General features: G+C 38.5%; 1 protein-coding gene across 4 annotated transcripts in view; it reads right to left on the bottom strand.

The window, feature by feature from the left end:
• The window catches only part of LOC110193508 (acyl-coenzyme A synthetase ACSM2B, mitochondrial-like), a 38,213-nt gene extending 24,919 nt beyond the window's left edge, over positions 1-13,294 (bottom strand). For 2 of the 4 annotated variants that reach the window (XM_020965374.2, XM_078152876.1), the window contains exons 1-3: positions 12,988-13,216; positions 6,966-7,225; positions 4,393-4,603 (exon numbers count right to left, since the gene is read on the bottom strand). In XM_020965374.2, the coding sequence (XP_020821033.1) occupies positions 4,393-4,603; positions 6,966-7,151 (397 nt within the window). In that variant the 5' untranslated portion in view covers positions 7,152-7,225; positions 12,988-13,216. The other 2 variants (XM_020965375.2, XM_020965376.2) reach the window with 2 other exon arrangements.
• Positions 13,295-17,505: the final 4,211 nt, after the last annotated feature.

The following is a 17,505-nucleotide window of genomic DNA, read 5'->3' as shown; positions in this document are numbered from 1 at the left end:
TGGATAGTGAACTAGCTTAGTAACAAGGAAAACTTTGGTTTAAGTCTTGCCTCTGACATATACTACCAATTTAACCCTGGGCAAGTCAATTAAACTGCAAGTTCTCTAGACAACTCTGTAAGATGGTAAGTTGCAGAGAAGGTACCAATCTGCGTGGGTGGAGGAAATTCTCTTACTGAGAAGCTCCCTCTACCAATGAAATCATAGGTTGAGCCCTTTACCCTTCTGTGATGATCAGTGCTTTTAAACTTTTTTTTTAAAAGTTTTTGCTTTTGAGTTCATAATTTGTGTTTTCTCTTTTGAGAAATTTTTTCCTATCTCCCTACTATTTGGGTATTGTCGAATAATTCAGTTGCATCTATCAATTTGTATCAATTCCCTGTAGATTTTGGATGGAAGACTTTTATCAGAAAATTTTTTTTGGGGGGCAGATATTGTCCCCAGTCCATATTTTTAAATTCTTTTTTGATGAGGCAATTGGGGGTAAGTGACTTGCCTAGGGTCACACAGCTAGTGAATATCACATGTCTGAGGCTAGATTTGAACTCAGGTCTTCCTGATTTCTGGGGTGGTGGGCTATCCACTTATATTTAGCTAAAATGCTATCCAGTTCTCCCAGTTGAATAAACAGGTTGTTTCTTTAGTACTTTGTTTTCTTGAAGTTATCGGAGGCTATGCTCCTATAAGCATTTCTTTCTAAATCTTACTTATTTAATCTATTCTACTTTTCTACTTTTTTTTGTTCTACAGTGTTTTGATAATTATTGGTTCATAATATAATTTAATATAGTAATAATATATAGTACCTGCTTATGACAAAGCCCTTCATTCCTACTTTTTATTATTTCCCTAGATAATGTTCCTTTATATGAATTTTAAAAATTATTTTATTTTATTCTATAAAGTATCCCCTTGACAACGTGATTGATATAATGTAAATATAGATTAATTTAGGTACTAATATAATTTTTATTAAGTTGATGTGGCTTAGTCATGGACATTGAGTATCTCAATTTATTTGGGCCTCGTCAGTTTCTGCAAAGATTATTTTATAATTTTATTTGTATAAGTCCCATCAGTAGTAATGAATATTTACATTGCTCTTTAAGGTTTATGAAGTGTTTCATAAATATTATCTCATTTTATTCTTATGACTATCCCAGGAAGTAGAAGTTATTATTATCTCCATTTTATAGATAAAGAAACTGAGGCAGACAGAAGTCAAATGACTTACCCAGGGCAGGGTCACACAGCCAGTAAGTATCTGAAGTTGGATTTGAACTCAGATCTTGATTCAAGATCTAGCATTGTGCTACCTAGCTAGCTCTTGGTAGATTAACTCCAAGATATTTAATTCCTCTGATTATTATTTTAAATGATATTTCTCTATTTCTTCATCCTAGTATACAGAAATTCTGATGATTTGTGGATTTATCTTGTGTTTGCTACTTTGTTGAAGCAATCAATTGTTCCGCAAAAGAGAAAACACTGGTTAATTAATTTTACAATAAGGAAAACTATAAACCAACAAACATCCCAAAATAAGCACAAGAGGATATTTTTAAAATTAAAGATGAGGTGTACAGAATTAATTTTTAAAGCAATTGAATTAATGTTAAGATAAATGTTCAAGGATATAAATTTTATTTGAAGGACTACTTTACCTGTATCCAATGAAATCTGGTAAGTGATTTAATTATTACCATCCTTTTGAATATAGTTTTTAATGCTTCTCTGACTTGGCCCTTGACCTAATCATTATTTAGGATGTCCTTTTTTATTTTCTTTTTAGGTCTACATTTTTTTTTTCACAATTTCATTGTGTTGTGGTCTGTAAGGGATGTGTTTAACATTTCTTTCATGCATTTGCTTGAGTTGCAGATATTCTAGTGTTTTAAAAAATTAGTCCCATGAAAGATTGAGAAATATGTATATTCATTAAGATTCCCATTTGTGTCTCCATATGTCCATCAAATCCAGTTTTCCCCAACATTTTGTCTGTAATTTCCTTATTGTTTATTTTTCCATTTGATTTATTGAGCTCTGATAAGGAGATGCTTGCTAAAATTGACTAGAATTCATGTCTTACCACTTAAACTTTTTTTTTGGTTATTTTTTCCTTTGAGAACTTAATAGCTATCAGTGCATACATATTTAGCACTATGTCACATGCTAATAGTATCATAGATTTAGAGCTGGAAGGGACCCCAAAAATCATTTAGTCTAACCTTCTCATTATGTAGATAAGGAAACGAAGCCTAGGAAGATTTAATGACTTATCCACAGTCACACAGATAGTAAGAAGCAAAGCCAGGATTTGAACCAAGATTCCATGACTTCGGTTCTAGAAAATTTCCCCTGTATTATACTTCCATTTCAAAGTCATGTTTCATTATCTATGGTGTTTTTAGTAATAATGTAGTTTCCCTGATTATCTCCTTTGATGTCATCTCTGTTTGTTATTGCCTTACATGAAATCATAATTGCAACTTCTGCTATTTTGAATTTAGCTGAAACATGATAGTTTCACTCTAGTCCTTTATTTGAAATGTGTTTGAACTTCTTTGTTTTAGATATGCTTCTTATGGGGGCAGCTAGCTGGTGCAGTGGAAAGAGCACCGGCTTTGAATTCAGGAGGACCTGAATTCAAATGTGGCCTCAGACACATAACACTTACTAGCTGTGTGACCCTGGGCAAGTCACAACCCCATTGCCTAGCAAAAAAAATTTTTTTAAAAGTAGATATGCTTCTTATAAGCAGCATATTTTTAGGTGTTGTTTTTTAATCCATTCTGTAATTTGTTTTCCTTTATTGGTGAATTCAATCTATTAATATTTCAGATAACAATTGTTTGGTTTTCCCTACATTAGATCTTCTTCTATTGCTTCCCCCCCCCCACCCCTTAACTCAAGGTACCATACTGGCCATTTTATTTTTGACAGATCAATCTTACTCCAAGCACTAATAATACACAGCCATTCACTTCCCTAATTTTATCCCATAGATAAAGATTATATCATTTTGTAACACTCTAATCTTAATCATCTCCTCCTTCCAGAAAGAATCAGATTTCCCTGAGTATAGGATAGAAAGAGTGTGAAAAGAAGAAATGGAGGTTAAAAAAAATTTAAGGATCTAGAAGGGTTCCATAGGGCACAAAGGAAAGGTAGAGATGAGTGTTTGGGGGGATGGAAGACTGGAGAATGGTAGGATTGAATTGGATGGTAATAAGAGGTTGGTAGAGGTAACAGGAAAGAAGTCTTTTGCATTGGGCAGTTGTTCCAGGGCATCATTGCATTCTTTTTTCTTTCTTTCTAAACAAGAGATTTTTTTCTCACTTTTAAAAAACCCTATAATACTTATTCCTTGCACTGGGTATTCTTTTTTTTAATTCATTTCTTTGGTTTTTGAGTTTTTCTGTGAAAATTTCTTTCCTTTTTCCCAAATTTTTTCTTTCTGGTCTTTTATTTTATTTGGTACCTTTGTCTTTTGAAGGTGGTACAAGAAAACTAGAACTAGTAATAAACACAGTCTTCTCATTGGAAGTTTGGGGTATTTCAAAAGAAAATAGTTCTGTAACCCAAAGGACCATATTCCCCTTGGGGAATTTCAAGCGTGTGGAAGGAAGAGAAATAGCCTGCCTCTAGGTAAACTGATATCCTATCTATTCAAGTCTGCATGATTGCAGACAGACTAGTTTGGGTAAACCATAGGGATTATACTCAGATCACCCTAGTACCTTCCTTCTAAAGAAATCTAAGCACTTTTTACTTAAGTTATGTGATTCACATTCACAACTTCCCTGCAGGGCAGGAAGTGGAAAGTATTTTTTCTTTTTACAGATGATGAAAGCAAGCACCCAGACAAGTACAATGATTTGTTCTATTTACATAGCTAGTCCTTGGTCAAACTAGGATTAGAGTCTGATTCTTAATGTCTGTTAGGTTATACTACACTAGCACATAGTACACTAGCATATTGGATTGAAGTCATTGGCTAAATCCTCCAACCTTTTGTTGAAGATCATTGACAAAGGAAACAATTTAGAAGGTTGTTTTTGTTTTGCTATAGATGAGCCAGGGAGCAGGACAGAGGTACAACGGCAAGGAGTGGGGGGGAAGGAAGAAGAGAGGCAGAAGACCTGATTAGCCATAGCCTGAATAGTCAATCCTATCAAGAGAGAGCTAGCTGTCCCAATGCAATAGACCCAGAAAGAGCAGGAAATGAAGTGGCAGCTTTTAAGACAAAAATGCACCTCCCCAATTCCTGACAATGTTGAGGTGTGGGAAGTGTGGAAGGTAAAGGGATAGCTTTTTTTTTTTTAAATCAAAATAGTTGGCACCTTTGTGTATTTAAGTTTAAGTATCTGCAATCTGAGCCTGGCCACTGACCTGCTCGAATGCAACCCACAATTGCCAGCCACCACTCAGGAATTCGGGGCAGAATCACTATCACACGGTCTCCTCGCTGCAGGTCACAGGCATCTGAGAGGACATTGGCTGCCTTGCGGGTGAAATCACCAAACTCTTGGTAGTTCCACTTCACCTCATTGCCTTCCTCACTCACCCACCACAGAGCTGGGGTCAAGGCTTTACTGCCCTCCTGGTGAAATAGAAAACCTACTGATACAGCATGCACAGAGACCGGCCATTCATATGGGTTAGGGTGTACTAAATCCTCCAACCTTTCGTTGAAGATCAGTGACAAAAGAAGGCAAGTTAGAAGGTTGGTTTTACTTTACTGTAGATGTGCTTTAATACCGTAACAACTGTCAGACACTTGAGAGGCAGCATAGGATATTAATCCTTGGGACAGTATATGCATGTGTGTGTAATGCACATATGTGTATATATGTGTATATGTATAGAGATGTATACACAATGCATATATACATACACATATGTGTATACATACATACATACAGCCTGTACTGTTTGTAAGAGAGGGCTCCTGTCCAGTTTGCGTCAGAGAGTAGGGTTGATGATGTCTAAGGGTGACTGGGTCAAAGGTTCTGAAGTCAGAATGAGTTCACGTGACTCAGAGGCTCATGTCAACATGGACATTATTACAATATGGTGACATGATTTTAATGTTGCCTTCAAGACATTGTTTTGCCTGTGGATGCTTCCTGGTTCCCTCTAAACCTCCTAGGGTCTATTTCTATTCTTTATAGGATTTATTTGTCTACTAGGCAACATCATTTATCACTATGTGAAAGCTATGGCCATGGCTAGGATTGGGTGAGGAAGAAATAAAGAATCCTAGAATGTCATAGCTGGAAGAAATCTTAAGAGATGATCTGTTCTAACCTCTTTAATTTAGAGGAAACTGAAGCCAAGAAAGAGGAACAGACTTAACCAAGGTCATACAGTAGCCAAATCAGGTCTAGAAGCTAGGTTTTCTAACTCCCTGGCAGCCACTCCCCACCCAACTGTGCACAGTATAGGTAGTTGCAATGAAGATTGCTAGGCTGGGCAACTAGGATATTCTGATGCCATAACTGGGCAGCTAGGCGGCACCATGGAGAGAGCACTAGTCTTGGAGTCAGGAAGACATGAATCCAAAATCTCACATCAGACACTTTCTAGCTGTGTGACCCTAGAAAAGTCACTCAACTCCTCTCACCCTCAATTTCCCCATCTGTGAAATGGGGATAATAATAGCTCTTACCTCACACGGTTGTGTGTTTTCCAAATCTTAAGGCATATAAATGCTAGCTGTCTGTTATTAGGGGAACCACACTCTGTCTCTCTGGGAGCTAACTTCTTCTTTTTTAAAGAAGGAACTTATTTTATTATTCCAAGTACATCATTTCCTAAGATTTTCACCTATTTCCTCTAGTTGGTTACCTCCTTTTCCCACTTAATAGTATTTACAATTGCATGTAAAAATAGTTTTTAACATTCATTTTTTATGCGATTTTGAATTCCAAAATTTTCTCCCTCCCTCCCCTCCCCAACACAGCAAGCAATCTGATATAGATTACACATGTACAATCATGTTAAACATATTTCCACATTAGTTATGTTGTAAAAGAAGAATCAGGACAAAAGGGAAAATCATGAGAAAGAAAAAAACAAAAAACAAAAAAAAGTGAAAATCACATGCATCAATCTGCATTCGGACTCCATAGTTCTTTCTCTGGATGTGGATAGCATTTTCCATCAGGAGTCTTTTGGAATTGTCTTAGATCATTGTATTGCTGAGAAGAGCTAAGTCTATCATATTTGATCATTGTACAATGTTGCTATTATTGTATGCGATATTCTCCTGGTTCTGTGACTGAGAAAGTTTTCTTTAGAGTATGTAGGATAGAGAGAGGTGGAAAGAGGAAGAATAGATTCTGATCTAGCACATGCTTGATCTGTCTAGATGGGCTTTCAGATCCATTAATATGCATTGTATTTGAGCCCTACAGCAACCTTTCTCCTCTTTGCCCTCATTTTGGGACCTCCTTCAGCTGAAGAACTATGGAGTCCGAATGCAGATTGAAGCATATGATTTTCACTCTTTTTGTTTTTTGTTTTTTTCTTTCTCATGGTTTTTCTCTTTTGTCCTGATTCTTCTTTCATAACATAACTATTAGAAATAGTTACACCGCAGAGCAGCGAGCAGATGAGGTGAATTGGCCCTTGGGGAAATTCTAACTTATGAAAGACTTCATGGAGGAAGTAGGTGGGAGAGCTAGAGGGCCGGAAAGATGGACTAGGGATACTTGAAACTAAAACCACCCACACTGCAAGGAAGAGGCAGACAAAATATGTGTCGTGTTGTGGGGTTCTGGGTGTTGTATTCTGTGCTGGGTTGGAGTAGAGCAAGGGTTCCCACTTTTTCTGAGAGACACTTGCCATGATTTTGATATTCTACTTCCCCAAAACTAAACAGCACAAACACTGGGAGTCTAGTTCCTGCTTCCCAATTTCCCCCATTTCTGACACCTGCAGTCTCTAGAAATCCCTATCACCTTCTCCATTTGAGCCCAGTGATCCAGCACATCATTTGCAAAGTTAAACTTCTCAGGCATTTCTGGATTTTTCGCCCCCAAGAAAGCCTGCTGGACCATGTTCCTGGGATGGATGTGCAGTGGACAGCAGGACAGCCAGGAGGCCCACAGGGCTCGGGACCGCTGGAATCTTAGCAGCAGCTGCATGATCAAGAGAGGGTAGTCCTAATGGCACCAGGGAGCCACAGCGAATCGTTGAACCTCATTCCACTGCCAGAACTCTGTGGGGGGGAGAAACAGAAGAAAGGGTGTTAACTCCTTCTTGGCAACGCGGCCCAACCAAACCTTGGTGGGCCTCCAGGACCACCCAAGGTGAGCCAATCTCCTTCATTGCTCACTTGATAGTTTGGTCGCATGTCCAGATACCAAAGAAGAGGTGGGGCAGGGGCTGGGGGTGGGCACTCCTCTCAGTTTCTGAGGTCTGCGCCTTAAAGCAAGCGTAGGACTAAGGTCAATAGGGTTGGCATTGCTCGTCTTACAACACGGAGGCCCTCCCCAGAACAAAACAGACCGATCCCTATGATGTTTGATAACAATGCAGAATTCTCAAGGACTCCAATCCTACCTGCTTCCTCTCCCTAATATGTGAGCATACAAGAAATAACGTTTTTCCTACAGGATACCACACTGCTATATCCACTGTATCCACATCTGCACATGTGGTAGCAGATAGAGCACTGGACTTGGACTAATAAAGATATAAGGCCAAATCCCACTTATCTGTGTGACCCTGGGCAAGTCACTTAATTCCCCTAGCCTCAGTTTCCTCATCTGTAAAATGGGGATATTAATGGCAACTATTTTACAGGGTTGTTGTGAGGATCAAATAAGATAACGTATGTAAAGTACTCTGCAAAACTTAATGCGATATATAAATGTTAGCTATTACTATCCTGCTTTGTTTTATAGTGTTTGCTGCTGTTGAGTCATTTCAGTAATGTCTGACTCTCTATGACCCCATTTGGGGTTTTCTGGGCAAAGACACTAGAGTGATTTTCCATTTCCTTTTACAGCTCATTTTACAGATGAGGAACTGAGGCAAAGAGAGTTAAGTGACTAGCCCACACTCACACAGCTAGTAAATGTCCAAGGCCAGATTTGAATTCAGGTCTTCCCAACTCCAGGCCTGGCACTCTATCCACTTTGCCATCTAGCTGTGTAGTGTAGACAATTCTATTACCAATAACATTTATATTTGCCAGTGCTCCGGTCAGTTCAGGGAGGGTCAAATTCAAACTAGTATAGAATGAGTGTGAGATTTGGAAGAAAGAATCATAGATTTAGAGCTGGAAGGGACTGTCAAAGTCATATAATCCAACCCTCTGACCCTTTCATTCAATGATAAAGGCTCCATCTCACCATACTAGTTAATCAGATGTGCCTCAGCTCTCAACCTGACATAAACATGACGTAGGATAATGTCATGAACCTCCTTTAAATGGGATCCAAGCTTGGAATCAGAATTTCAGGTCTGGAAGGTTCTCCTATGACTTCGACCTATACGTGAATAAGAACCTCCTCTACCATCCCCCCAGTAAGTGGCAACCCAGCTGTTCTTTAATGATCTCTAGTGAGGGTTAACTTACTATCTACAAAGACCAGAACTCTCCACTTTTGGATAGTTCTAAGAGTTAAGAAATTTTTCCTTTCATCGGCCCTAACCTCATTTCTTTGCAGCTTTCTCCCATAGATCTTATTTCTTCCCTCTGGGGCCACACTGAACATGCATATACCCTTCAAGTATTGAAGAGAGTGATGAAGGGTCTGGCAAGAAGAAATTCCCGCATTGACCATGACTGAAAATGTACATCTCTTTTTTACATCGTAGCTTTCTCAGCTCCCAGACTCCTCAAACTACTTGTAAAGTTTATTCTTTTTTTACACCCCCATGTATTCATACTTTCCCACAGCCCTTCTTCCCCAACCTGACCCTCTTCCAACTCCAGGCTTGGCACCTCCCTCTGGGTGTGTGAGCGATGAAAGGAAAAGGATTTTCCAACATCTCTTGAGTGCTTACCACTAGTGGCATTTTGGGAAGAAAGCAATTGTGAGGACTCACCCAAGGAGGCTTAGAATAAAAGGAGGAGAAGCTCTCCTATGGGGTCCTAGAATCAAATCTGATTTTATCTCCTTTTTAATGCTCACTTTCTACCTAAACCCAAGTTGCTCATAAGCCATAAAGCTAGACCAGGCAACATTTCATCAGCTAAAAGCCAAAGCTAGCAATTTATTTAAAAGGACAATTAAATGTGATTAATTCAACTCAATTCAATTTAATTCATTTCAAAAAGCACACATTAAGCACCTACTATGCATAAGGCTTTATGCTGTTATGAAAAATGCCTGGGATGAATCTTTTGAGCTTGCAGCAGTTCTAAGGAAAATCAGTTTCTTCCTGATGTGATCCATAATCTCCCTTACTGTGTGTCTATGTGTATGCATGGCATTATTTGTCCAGTTTGTGGCCACCTTCCTCCTCCCCTCTATGAAATGTATTTTATTATTCTTTCATTACCTCTTGTCATATAGATTTGGACTAGGTTGCCTTTGAGTTTCCTTTGCACTCTAAATCTACAATCCTGTGACCTTTAGAATGAGTTCTGAGAGGTGCTTACCACAGCACCTCTCACACTGCTGACATTCTGTAAATGTTTATTGAAGGAACAGTTACAGCAGGGATGGGGGCTAAAGCAGGTCAAGGAATCTATTAGATTAGTACTAGTTTATTATTACACTCTAGGATTGAAAGGCCATATGAGGCCAGGTCAAAGATCCAACTAGTTGAATAATATTTCTGGGTAAGGAAACCTGGCCTAGCAGTTTCTAGAAAGAGAGGGTTGTCTTCTGTGATTAGATTAACACCGTGCCCCACTTAGCCAGTATAATGTAATGAAAAGAATACTGAGTTACAAAGTCAGACAGAGAGCCTAGGTTCAAATCCTACCTCTTCGATCACTGCCTGTGTGATGAAGCTCAAATTGTTTAATCTTGGGATGTAACAGTACCGTGCTGTGAGAAATGATGAACAGGTTAATTTTAGAAAATCATAGAAAGACTTGCATGAAATAATGAAGAGTGAAATGAGCAGAACCAAGAGAACACTGGATACAGTGGCAGCAATATTTTTCAATGAATAACTTTGAATGACTAAGCTATTCTGAGTATTTTAAATATTCAAATCAACTACAAAGGACCTATGAAGTGTGGGGATTAAGATTGTCCAACCTACAATAAAAGAGACCGAGGCAGAGCTCTGGGCCAATGACACTTTATTAAAGGGTCCCTGGTCCCCTCTAATGCAGTGGACCTCAGATCTTCCTCACAATCTGAGAAACCTCTTCTTCCAGGACCTTGTTTTTATAAGGTTTCCAAATATGCAAAAGAGGCATGGTGAAATACAGAATCTCATTGGTTGATAGACCTCACTCTTGAGGGCCAAAGTCAGCAGGGGGGGTCACAGGTTGGACAAAGCATGGGGCATCTCCACTAAGTGGAGTCATAAGATGGTCGCTTGCTCATGTTGGACCAAAGAGGGAGGTCTGGAGGTACAAAAATAAATGAGGAGACTTTCCAAAGCATCAAGGTATTCCACCCATGGAATTGGACACGGAATTTGAGCAAAACAGGATGGAGACATCTTTATCAGCATTCTTGTGGTTGAACAAATGAGCCTCATAATTTGGTAAACAAATAGCAAACATTACAATGAATTTTGAGGCCCTATAAGAACCTATCTATCCCTATATGATTTATGTAATATATCAAACTGATTGAAATAGAGTAGGGGTCCAAATGAATTATTTTTCACAAAGGAAGATGATATCCACTTCCAGTGAAAGAACTAATAAACAGAAGTTTGTACAGTATGGTTTTGCACCTATCTATCCATCTATGTCAAATGGTGGCCTTCTTTAGTTCAGGTTGGGAGGAAGGGAAGGAAGCAGCATGGAACTCAAAAAGTAATAACCTTCCCCCCAAATTGTTAATCTTTCTGAGCCTCAGTTTCTTAATCTACAGAAGTTAGCTTTATAAATCTATGACTTTTGATTCCTAATTTCTATTACTAATTCCATAAAGCTCTGTCAACTATGAATTTGCCCAATCCTTTATTAAACATATTTATATTTTAGTCGTTACTAGTTGTAAACAGTACAGTGAGTGGTACAGTGGTAATAGGGTAGTCTGGGAGGAGGGCAGGTAATAATAAATAAGTTTATCATCTTTTGCCTCTTACTAGTCACAAAACATTTGTGATTTTATTGGCATGGGCCTTCTCTCCCTGATGTAGATTGGAATTCCTCCGCACCAGAATCAGCTCAGTACTTGGTAGCCAGCCTTTCAGGGCTGGCTCGGCATTCCACTAGCCTAGCTCTTGAATAATAGGAACACAGTCTTTGGCAGGACAGATCCCTGACGACTTTCATGATGGATTAGACCCATCATAGTCTTTAAGAACCCAAAGTCCATGCCGCAATCAGAAACCAGATTAGAACTTTGGAAATATAGCATGTTTGAACAAAAAAAGGCCTGAGCAATCATCTGATTCTGCCCTTCTTTTTTGCAGATTAAGCAACAGAGGCCTATACAAATTGCTGACTCGAATACCAATTGTATGACCCTAGGTAAATCATTCAACCTCTCAGTGCTCTAGGCCAGAGGTGCCAAACCCACAGCCTGTAACATTACATAAAACGTAATTGGGAAATATTTAAAAAATAACTAAAAATATAATAAACATAGATAACATTGCATTTTAAAAAATAACATGAACTTACAGGAATTCTGGTACATGGATTAATGGCCCTGTTTCTATTTGAGTTTGACACTGCTGCTCTAGGCAACTCTAAGACTCTAAGTTTAGGAAAAGGTTGCATTGGGAGTGAAAGCTCCCTAAGTCAAAGAAATCACCAGTCCTGTTCTTATCTCTATGCACATGAGCTAATACTGCATACCTTTAATACCTTAGCTGGGTATCTATTTGATTCTGTGGGCTCCTTACTTAGATATTAAGAATTGGAAGGAATGTTAAATGTCATAAAATTCCATCTACAAGAGCCTTTATCAAAATTCATCCAGCCTTTCTTTGAGTTTCAACTAGTGACAAAGACTTACACCCTATCTTAAGAGGCAATACGTCCCATTGTTGGACAGCTGACTTATTCTTGAGTTCCTGGGACTTCCACCCATTTGTACTAATTTTACCCCACAGAGTAATGCAACTTAAGTCTTTTCTTAATATACCTCTCCAATATTTGAAGGCAGTATTCAAGTTCTTAGCCAAAGGCACTGTTCCCCATTTATTGCATCAGGGAAGGTTTCTGTTTTGTTTTAATTGTAGGGGTTAGTTATTGTTAATGTTAAGACATTGTTAAGTCCACAGCACTAAATTGGAAGGAGGGTAGAATGCAATGTAGAAGACTCTGGTCAGAAAAGGGCATGAGGACACTTGGTAGGGGTGGTGGAGTGGCAGAGATGGAAGTAGAAAGAGGATTTGGAAAGATGCCAAAGACAAATTGTACTGTGTTTTTCTTTCTTTCTTTCTTTTTCAGCTTAGGACAGCCCTAACTCTGGTTAATAACACCCTAGGAATAATAAACCTAGGAAAAAGGCTTTAACTTTTAAGGGTGTTCCAAGTCCTTTCTTTCTTTGGGTTGAAGCATTTGGGAGAAGTCATTTGGTATCCTTTTCTTCAGTCTTCTAGGCATTAATATCATATCAGGTGTAATTTCTTAATTCTACCACCAAGGACATTCTAAGCTTCCTCATCTCAGTCACACTTCTAGCTTCTCAGCTGAGGAGTTCTTCCTAATTTGAAACGGAATTCTACTTGCTATAGCTAATGCCTGATGAGTAAAAATGATCCAATTTCCTTTCATAGCCTAAAGGCTGTTAATAAGATCTTTGGTCTTGGAAGTCTCCCTCCCCCTTCTTCCCACTTCCCAAATCTTCCTTCCCAGCCAAAACTTCTTGCGACTTTACTTACCTCTGATGAGAGCCCTGGTGAATGTCAGATTGTAGAAGGAAACCTGCAGCCCTTGGGATGTAAGTAAAGAGATGCTAGACTAGCTCTGTGGTTCATCTCAGAATCTTAAGTAATGGGTTTCTCTACTCTGGAAGGGTAAATTGTTGGATGCAAGGAGAAGATTCTTATGCGAGACCGTGGTAGAGACCAGCACTCCCAAAGATTCTATTTCATAGGACACAGATGGTTCACTCACCTTCACGTAAGAGCTCTGAGTTTTCTGGGGGAAGGGCCAAAGGCAAGAACCTTTCTCAAGGGCCACCAATAGCTCAAATGCTCCTCCTCCTATCTTTTAATGTTTCTGCATTTGACGGTCCTCTCAGAGCCTATCAGAGCATCCCATAGTTGCTCTCTTTCTAGGATGGGGTGTTGGTTAGGGTGTATTAACTTCCTGAGCTATCCCTTCCTACCCTTTGGTATACTATAGCTTGGATGCCTTCTTATAAGACCCACACATGTGATGGAAGAAACATAGGATTTGGAAAGATCAGAAGATCTGAATTCAAATTCTGACTTTGCTATTGACTATTACATGGGTGGTACTGAGCAAGTCTTTTAACAACTTTAGGCCTCAGTTTCCACATCTGTAAAATAAGGAAATTGGATTAGATTACCTCCATTCCAACTTTTATCCTATTATTGTGTTTATTCTCTAATGGATTTATCATTCTCACTTATCCTAATAATATCTCTACACTGTGAAAGCATTCATCCAAGTTGAGATCCAGCCCTTTGTTCGAGGATATTGATAGAGAAATACTTTTTAGGAAAGGTCGTGTGGTGCAGTGGAGAGAATACTAGTTTGGAGTAAAAAAAAATAAAAAAACTTAGGCTTCAAATCTCACACTTAGCATTTTTTATTTGTGTGACCCTGAGTCATTTTCCCTCTCTGTTTCAGTTTTCTTCCCTATAAATTGGGTGTATTTGTCAATATTTAAGTGTTTTTCCAATTCTAAAGCTCTACAAAGCTCTGAATCAGAAGATAAAGACTCAGGGAAGGGACAGATATTGTTGGAAGGACCTGTGTCCGTGAAAAGATATATCAATTTCTTAAGTTCACTACCCAGTGGACAAAAAAGAGCTGAGATTGTGTTTCAGGGGCTGAAAAGAACTTTAATCCAATCCAAAAGGCATTTATTGAACACCTATCATGTGCAAGATGACAATAATACAAAGACAAAATGAAAAATAGTTCTTGCTGTCAAAGAACTAACATCTGGTAGGCTGAGGAGCATGAAGAGAATGTATGTTTATGTCACAAAAGCAGATAATACCTACATGGATGTACAGAGAGTACTTGCACACATGGGGGAGGGGGGAACACATTAACATCTTCCCTTCCTCTTCCCCTCTCTCTGTTACTTCTAGATTGAAATACAAACTCCTCATCTTTTGAGTTAAAAGCATTTCCCAATCTATGTCCATCCTACTTTCTTGGGCCTGTTGCATATTATTCTCCTTTACTCATTCTATTTTCCAGCCAAACTAGCTCACTTGTTCCCTGAACTCATTATTTTCCCTCCTGCCTTTGTGACTTTCCGTATCCTGTTCCTCATGCAGTTTTTTTTCAACCCAAACTCTTAGAATCCTTAGCTACTTTCAAATCTAGTAGTATCACCCACCATAAGAAACCTTCCTAGATTCCTCTGCTTATCAGAACTCTCTTCTTCCTCTTCAAATTATCAGGTGTTTACTAACAAATATGCATAGAATATGGGTTGGGCATTCTAGAATGCCTTGGGGAGGGCCTTGCCATTGGCACTCCCCCTTAGGAAAGCACAAAGCCAACCCCCATTGTCAGTCTCAGAGAGATAGGGACTAGTACTGCACACTGCAGAGCACTCAGAGCTCTGAAGCTCTGGAAGATAAAAGGTCCCCTCAACAATTGGACCAATGCACCAGGGGCCTTGCAGTTTTCCTAAGACCAATGAGATCAATAAGCCCAGTGAGATAACCAGTTGACTCAGGGGCCTTTTTGGGGTATAGTAGGGGATAGAATGACTCCTGTTTAGGAGTTGTGCAAAAAGAAGAAAACAGAGGTGGGTCTAGGCCAGTACCTATGTTGGGTCATAAGGAGATAGAGGTAAAAACCTGGGATTGTGGCAAAGATCAGGTCACTGAATAAGTCAACCCATCCAGATCTGTAGAGGAGTCAAATCCAAACTATAGTGGGGACAGTACCTAAAAGTGTCTACTCATCTCATCTAAGAGAATAAGACTGTTACAAAGTCCCAGTCTGGGAACTGAGGCCAGAGATAAGCAGATATAAATGCAAATATAGTGAAGAAATACTTCATTGTATTGAGTTGAAAGGAGTCCAAGAAGCAAGCCCCCAAAAGATGAATATAATTCCACCACAACTACAAGGAGCATCTCAAAGAAAAGAATGGCTTGGTCATAAACATTACAAAAATGGCTAGATGAAATGAAGCAAAAGATAATGAAATCAGAACACTTGAAGGAAATAGAATAAAAAGCTTAGAATAGAAGGTGGAAAACCTTATCTAAATTATGATGTCTTATCTAAATGGGATCCCTGAAAAACAGAATGGATTTCTTTGAGACACAAAGAAATATTAGAACACAATTAAAAGATTAAAAAAATTAGAACATATAAGAGATTTACTACCAAGAACAACTAATGTGGGAAACAATTGGAGATTTAATTTAAGAATAATTGGGCTCCCTGAAAATCATGGTCATATTTTTAAAAATAATTACTATATTTTACTGAATCATAAAAGAAAACTACCTAGATATATTAGACCCAGAAGGCAAAATAAAAATCAAAAGAATTCACTGGCTATCTCTTGAAAGAAATCCCAAATTGAAAACAAATTGGAATGTCGGAGACATAATTTAGAGCCGTTAGCTCAAAGAAAAGAAAAATGCTATTGTCAGAAAGAACGAAGTCTACAAAGGATTACATAAGTCTATGTTGCAACTGCTTTTAAGAAGAGATACTCTTCGAATATGTTTCAAATGACAAAAGATAAAGATTTACAATAAAAAAAAACTTCCTGCACAACTGACTGTAGTCCTATGGCAGAGGTGCAGTGGAAGGAGAAAATGGATCTTTAATGGAATAAAGGACTTTCAAGCACTCTTGATGAAAAGACCAAAACTGGGCAGAATTTTTGAAACGCAGGTTTCAAGAGAAAACTAGTTAGGGAAATATATTTGAACAATTGCAAGAGGATAGATGATAATCAAGTAGTTATGTTCTAATAAACAGACAAGAAATAAGTGTCCCTTCAAACTCCTGTAGTCTTCAAAGATACAGAGGGTATAAAAGAAGATAAAACAAGTCCTGGAGTAGTTTTGTTTTATCTTGTTAGTTTCAAGAGAAGAAAGGAAAGTAAGTGGAAAATGGACACTATAAGGAAGAAATGAGAAAGAAGGGGGAGTGAACTTACTATATTTCTTAAAATTGGAATATGAGGTTTGTAGTTAACAAGCATCTATTAAGTGCTTACTGTGTTCTAGTCACTGTGCTAAGCACTGGGGATAAAAATACTAGCAAAAAGAAAGATAACCTCTGCTTTCAAAGAGCTTACATTCTAATAGGGCAATACATGTATAAAAATTAGGGTCTGGAAATTTGAGTGGGGGGATAGTTGATAAGAGCTACCTGGGCAAGTCATGATGGCAAAGTCTTTGGAGCTAAGAGGGGAATGAAGCATAGCTGGCCTGTGCTTGTACCCCAAAAGAACTCACCAATGAGAGAAGAAGGCAAGGATGATGGAGGGATATTACAGGGTGAGAAGGCCCTAGGTTATGAGGGATGATAGGGCAAGTAAGTCCTTAGCATCAGGAGCACAGCTAGAAGAGAAAGAAAGCACAACCTGCTTGGACCCATCCCCAAAATGGAGATCTTGAAAGGAACTCGCTAATAGGAGAACGGCTGGCATGGCAAAGGAATATTATGAGAGAACAAGAGTATACAAACATAGAGGAAGGGTTGGGAGGAAAAGACATCTCTTGAACCTTACTCTTATCTGAACTGGGAAAAGGTGGGATAAATATGCATACTTACACTCATACATGTGGGAAGAGGGAAAAAGAACAGGAAGATTTAATGAGGACAATAGAACTGAGAAGGGGAGAAGCATAAGCAAGACACATTTCAAGATAGATTGTAAAGGGAAATTAAAAGGAAAGAAGGTATAAGAGCCAATGATCACAGTTATGGATAGGTGAAAGGAAGAAGAACAGAGGAATGGGATCAGACCACTTCAATTATAAAATACCAGAATGATCAAATTCTTCTTTGTAAAGAGGAGTGGGTAGCAAAGAAAGAAAAAATTATGAAGATATGATAGAGGGAAAAACACAATAAACAAGCATGACCATGAATGTGAATGAGATGAAATCACTCAGAAACAGAGGAGGATATCAGAATAGTTTAGAAAGCATAATCTAACAATATGTTGTTTCCAAGAAACATACATTTACAAACACAAGATTCATACAGAGTTA

The sequence above is a fragment of the Phascolarctos cinereus genome, unplaced genomic scaffold, assembly GCF_003287225.1.
Source record: "Phascolarctos cinereus isolate Bilbo 61053 unplaced genomic scaffold, phaCin_HiC Scaffold_4;HRSCAF=312, whole genome shotgun sequence".
NCBI classification, from domain to species: domain Eukaryota; kingdom Metazoa; phylum Chordata; class Mammalia; order Diprotodontia; family Phascolarctidae; genus Phascolarctos; species Phascolarctos cinereus.
The sequence above is the reverse complement of the archived record's forward strand: the minus strand, read 5'-3'. Positions and strand labels throughout refer to the sequence as shown.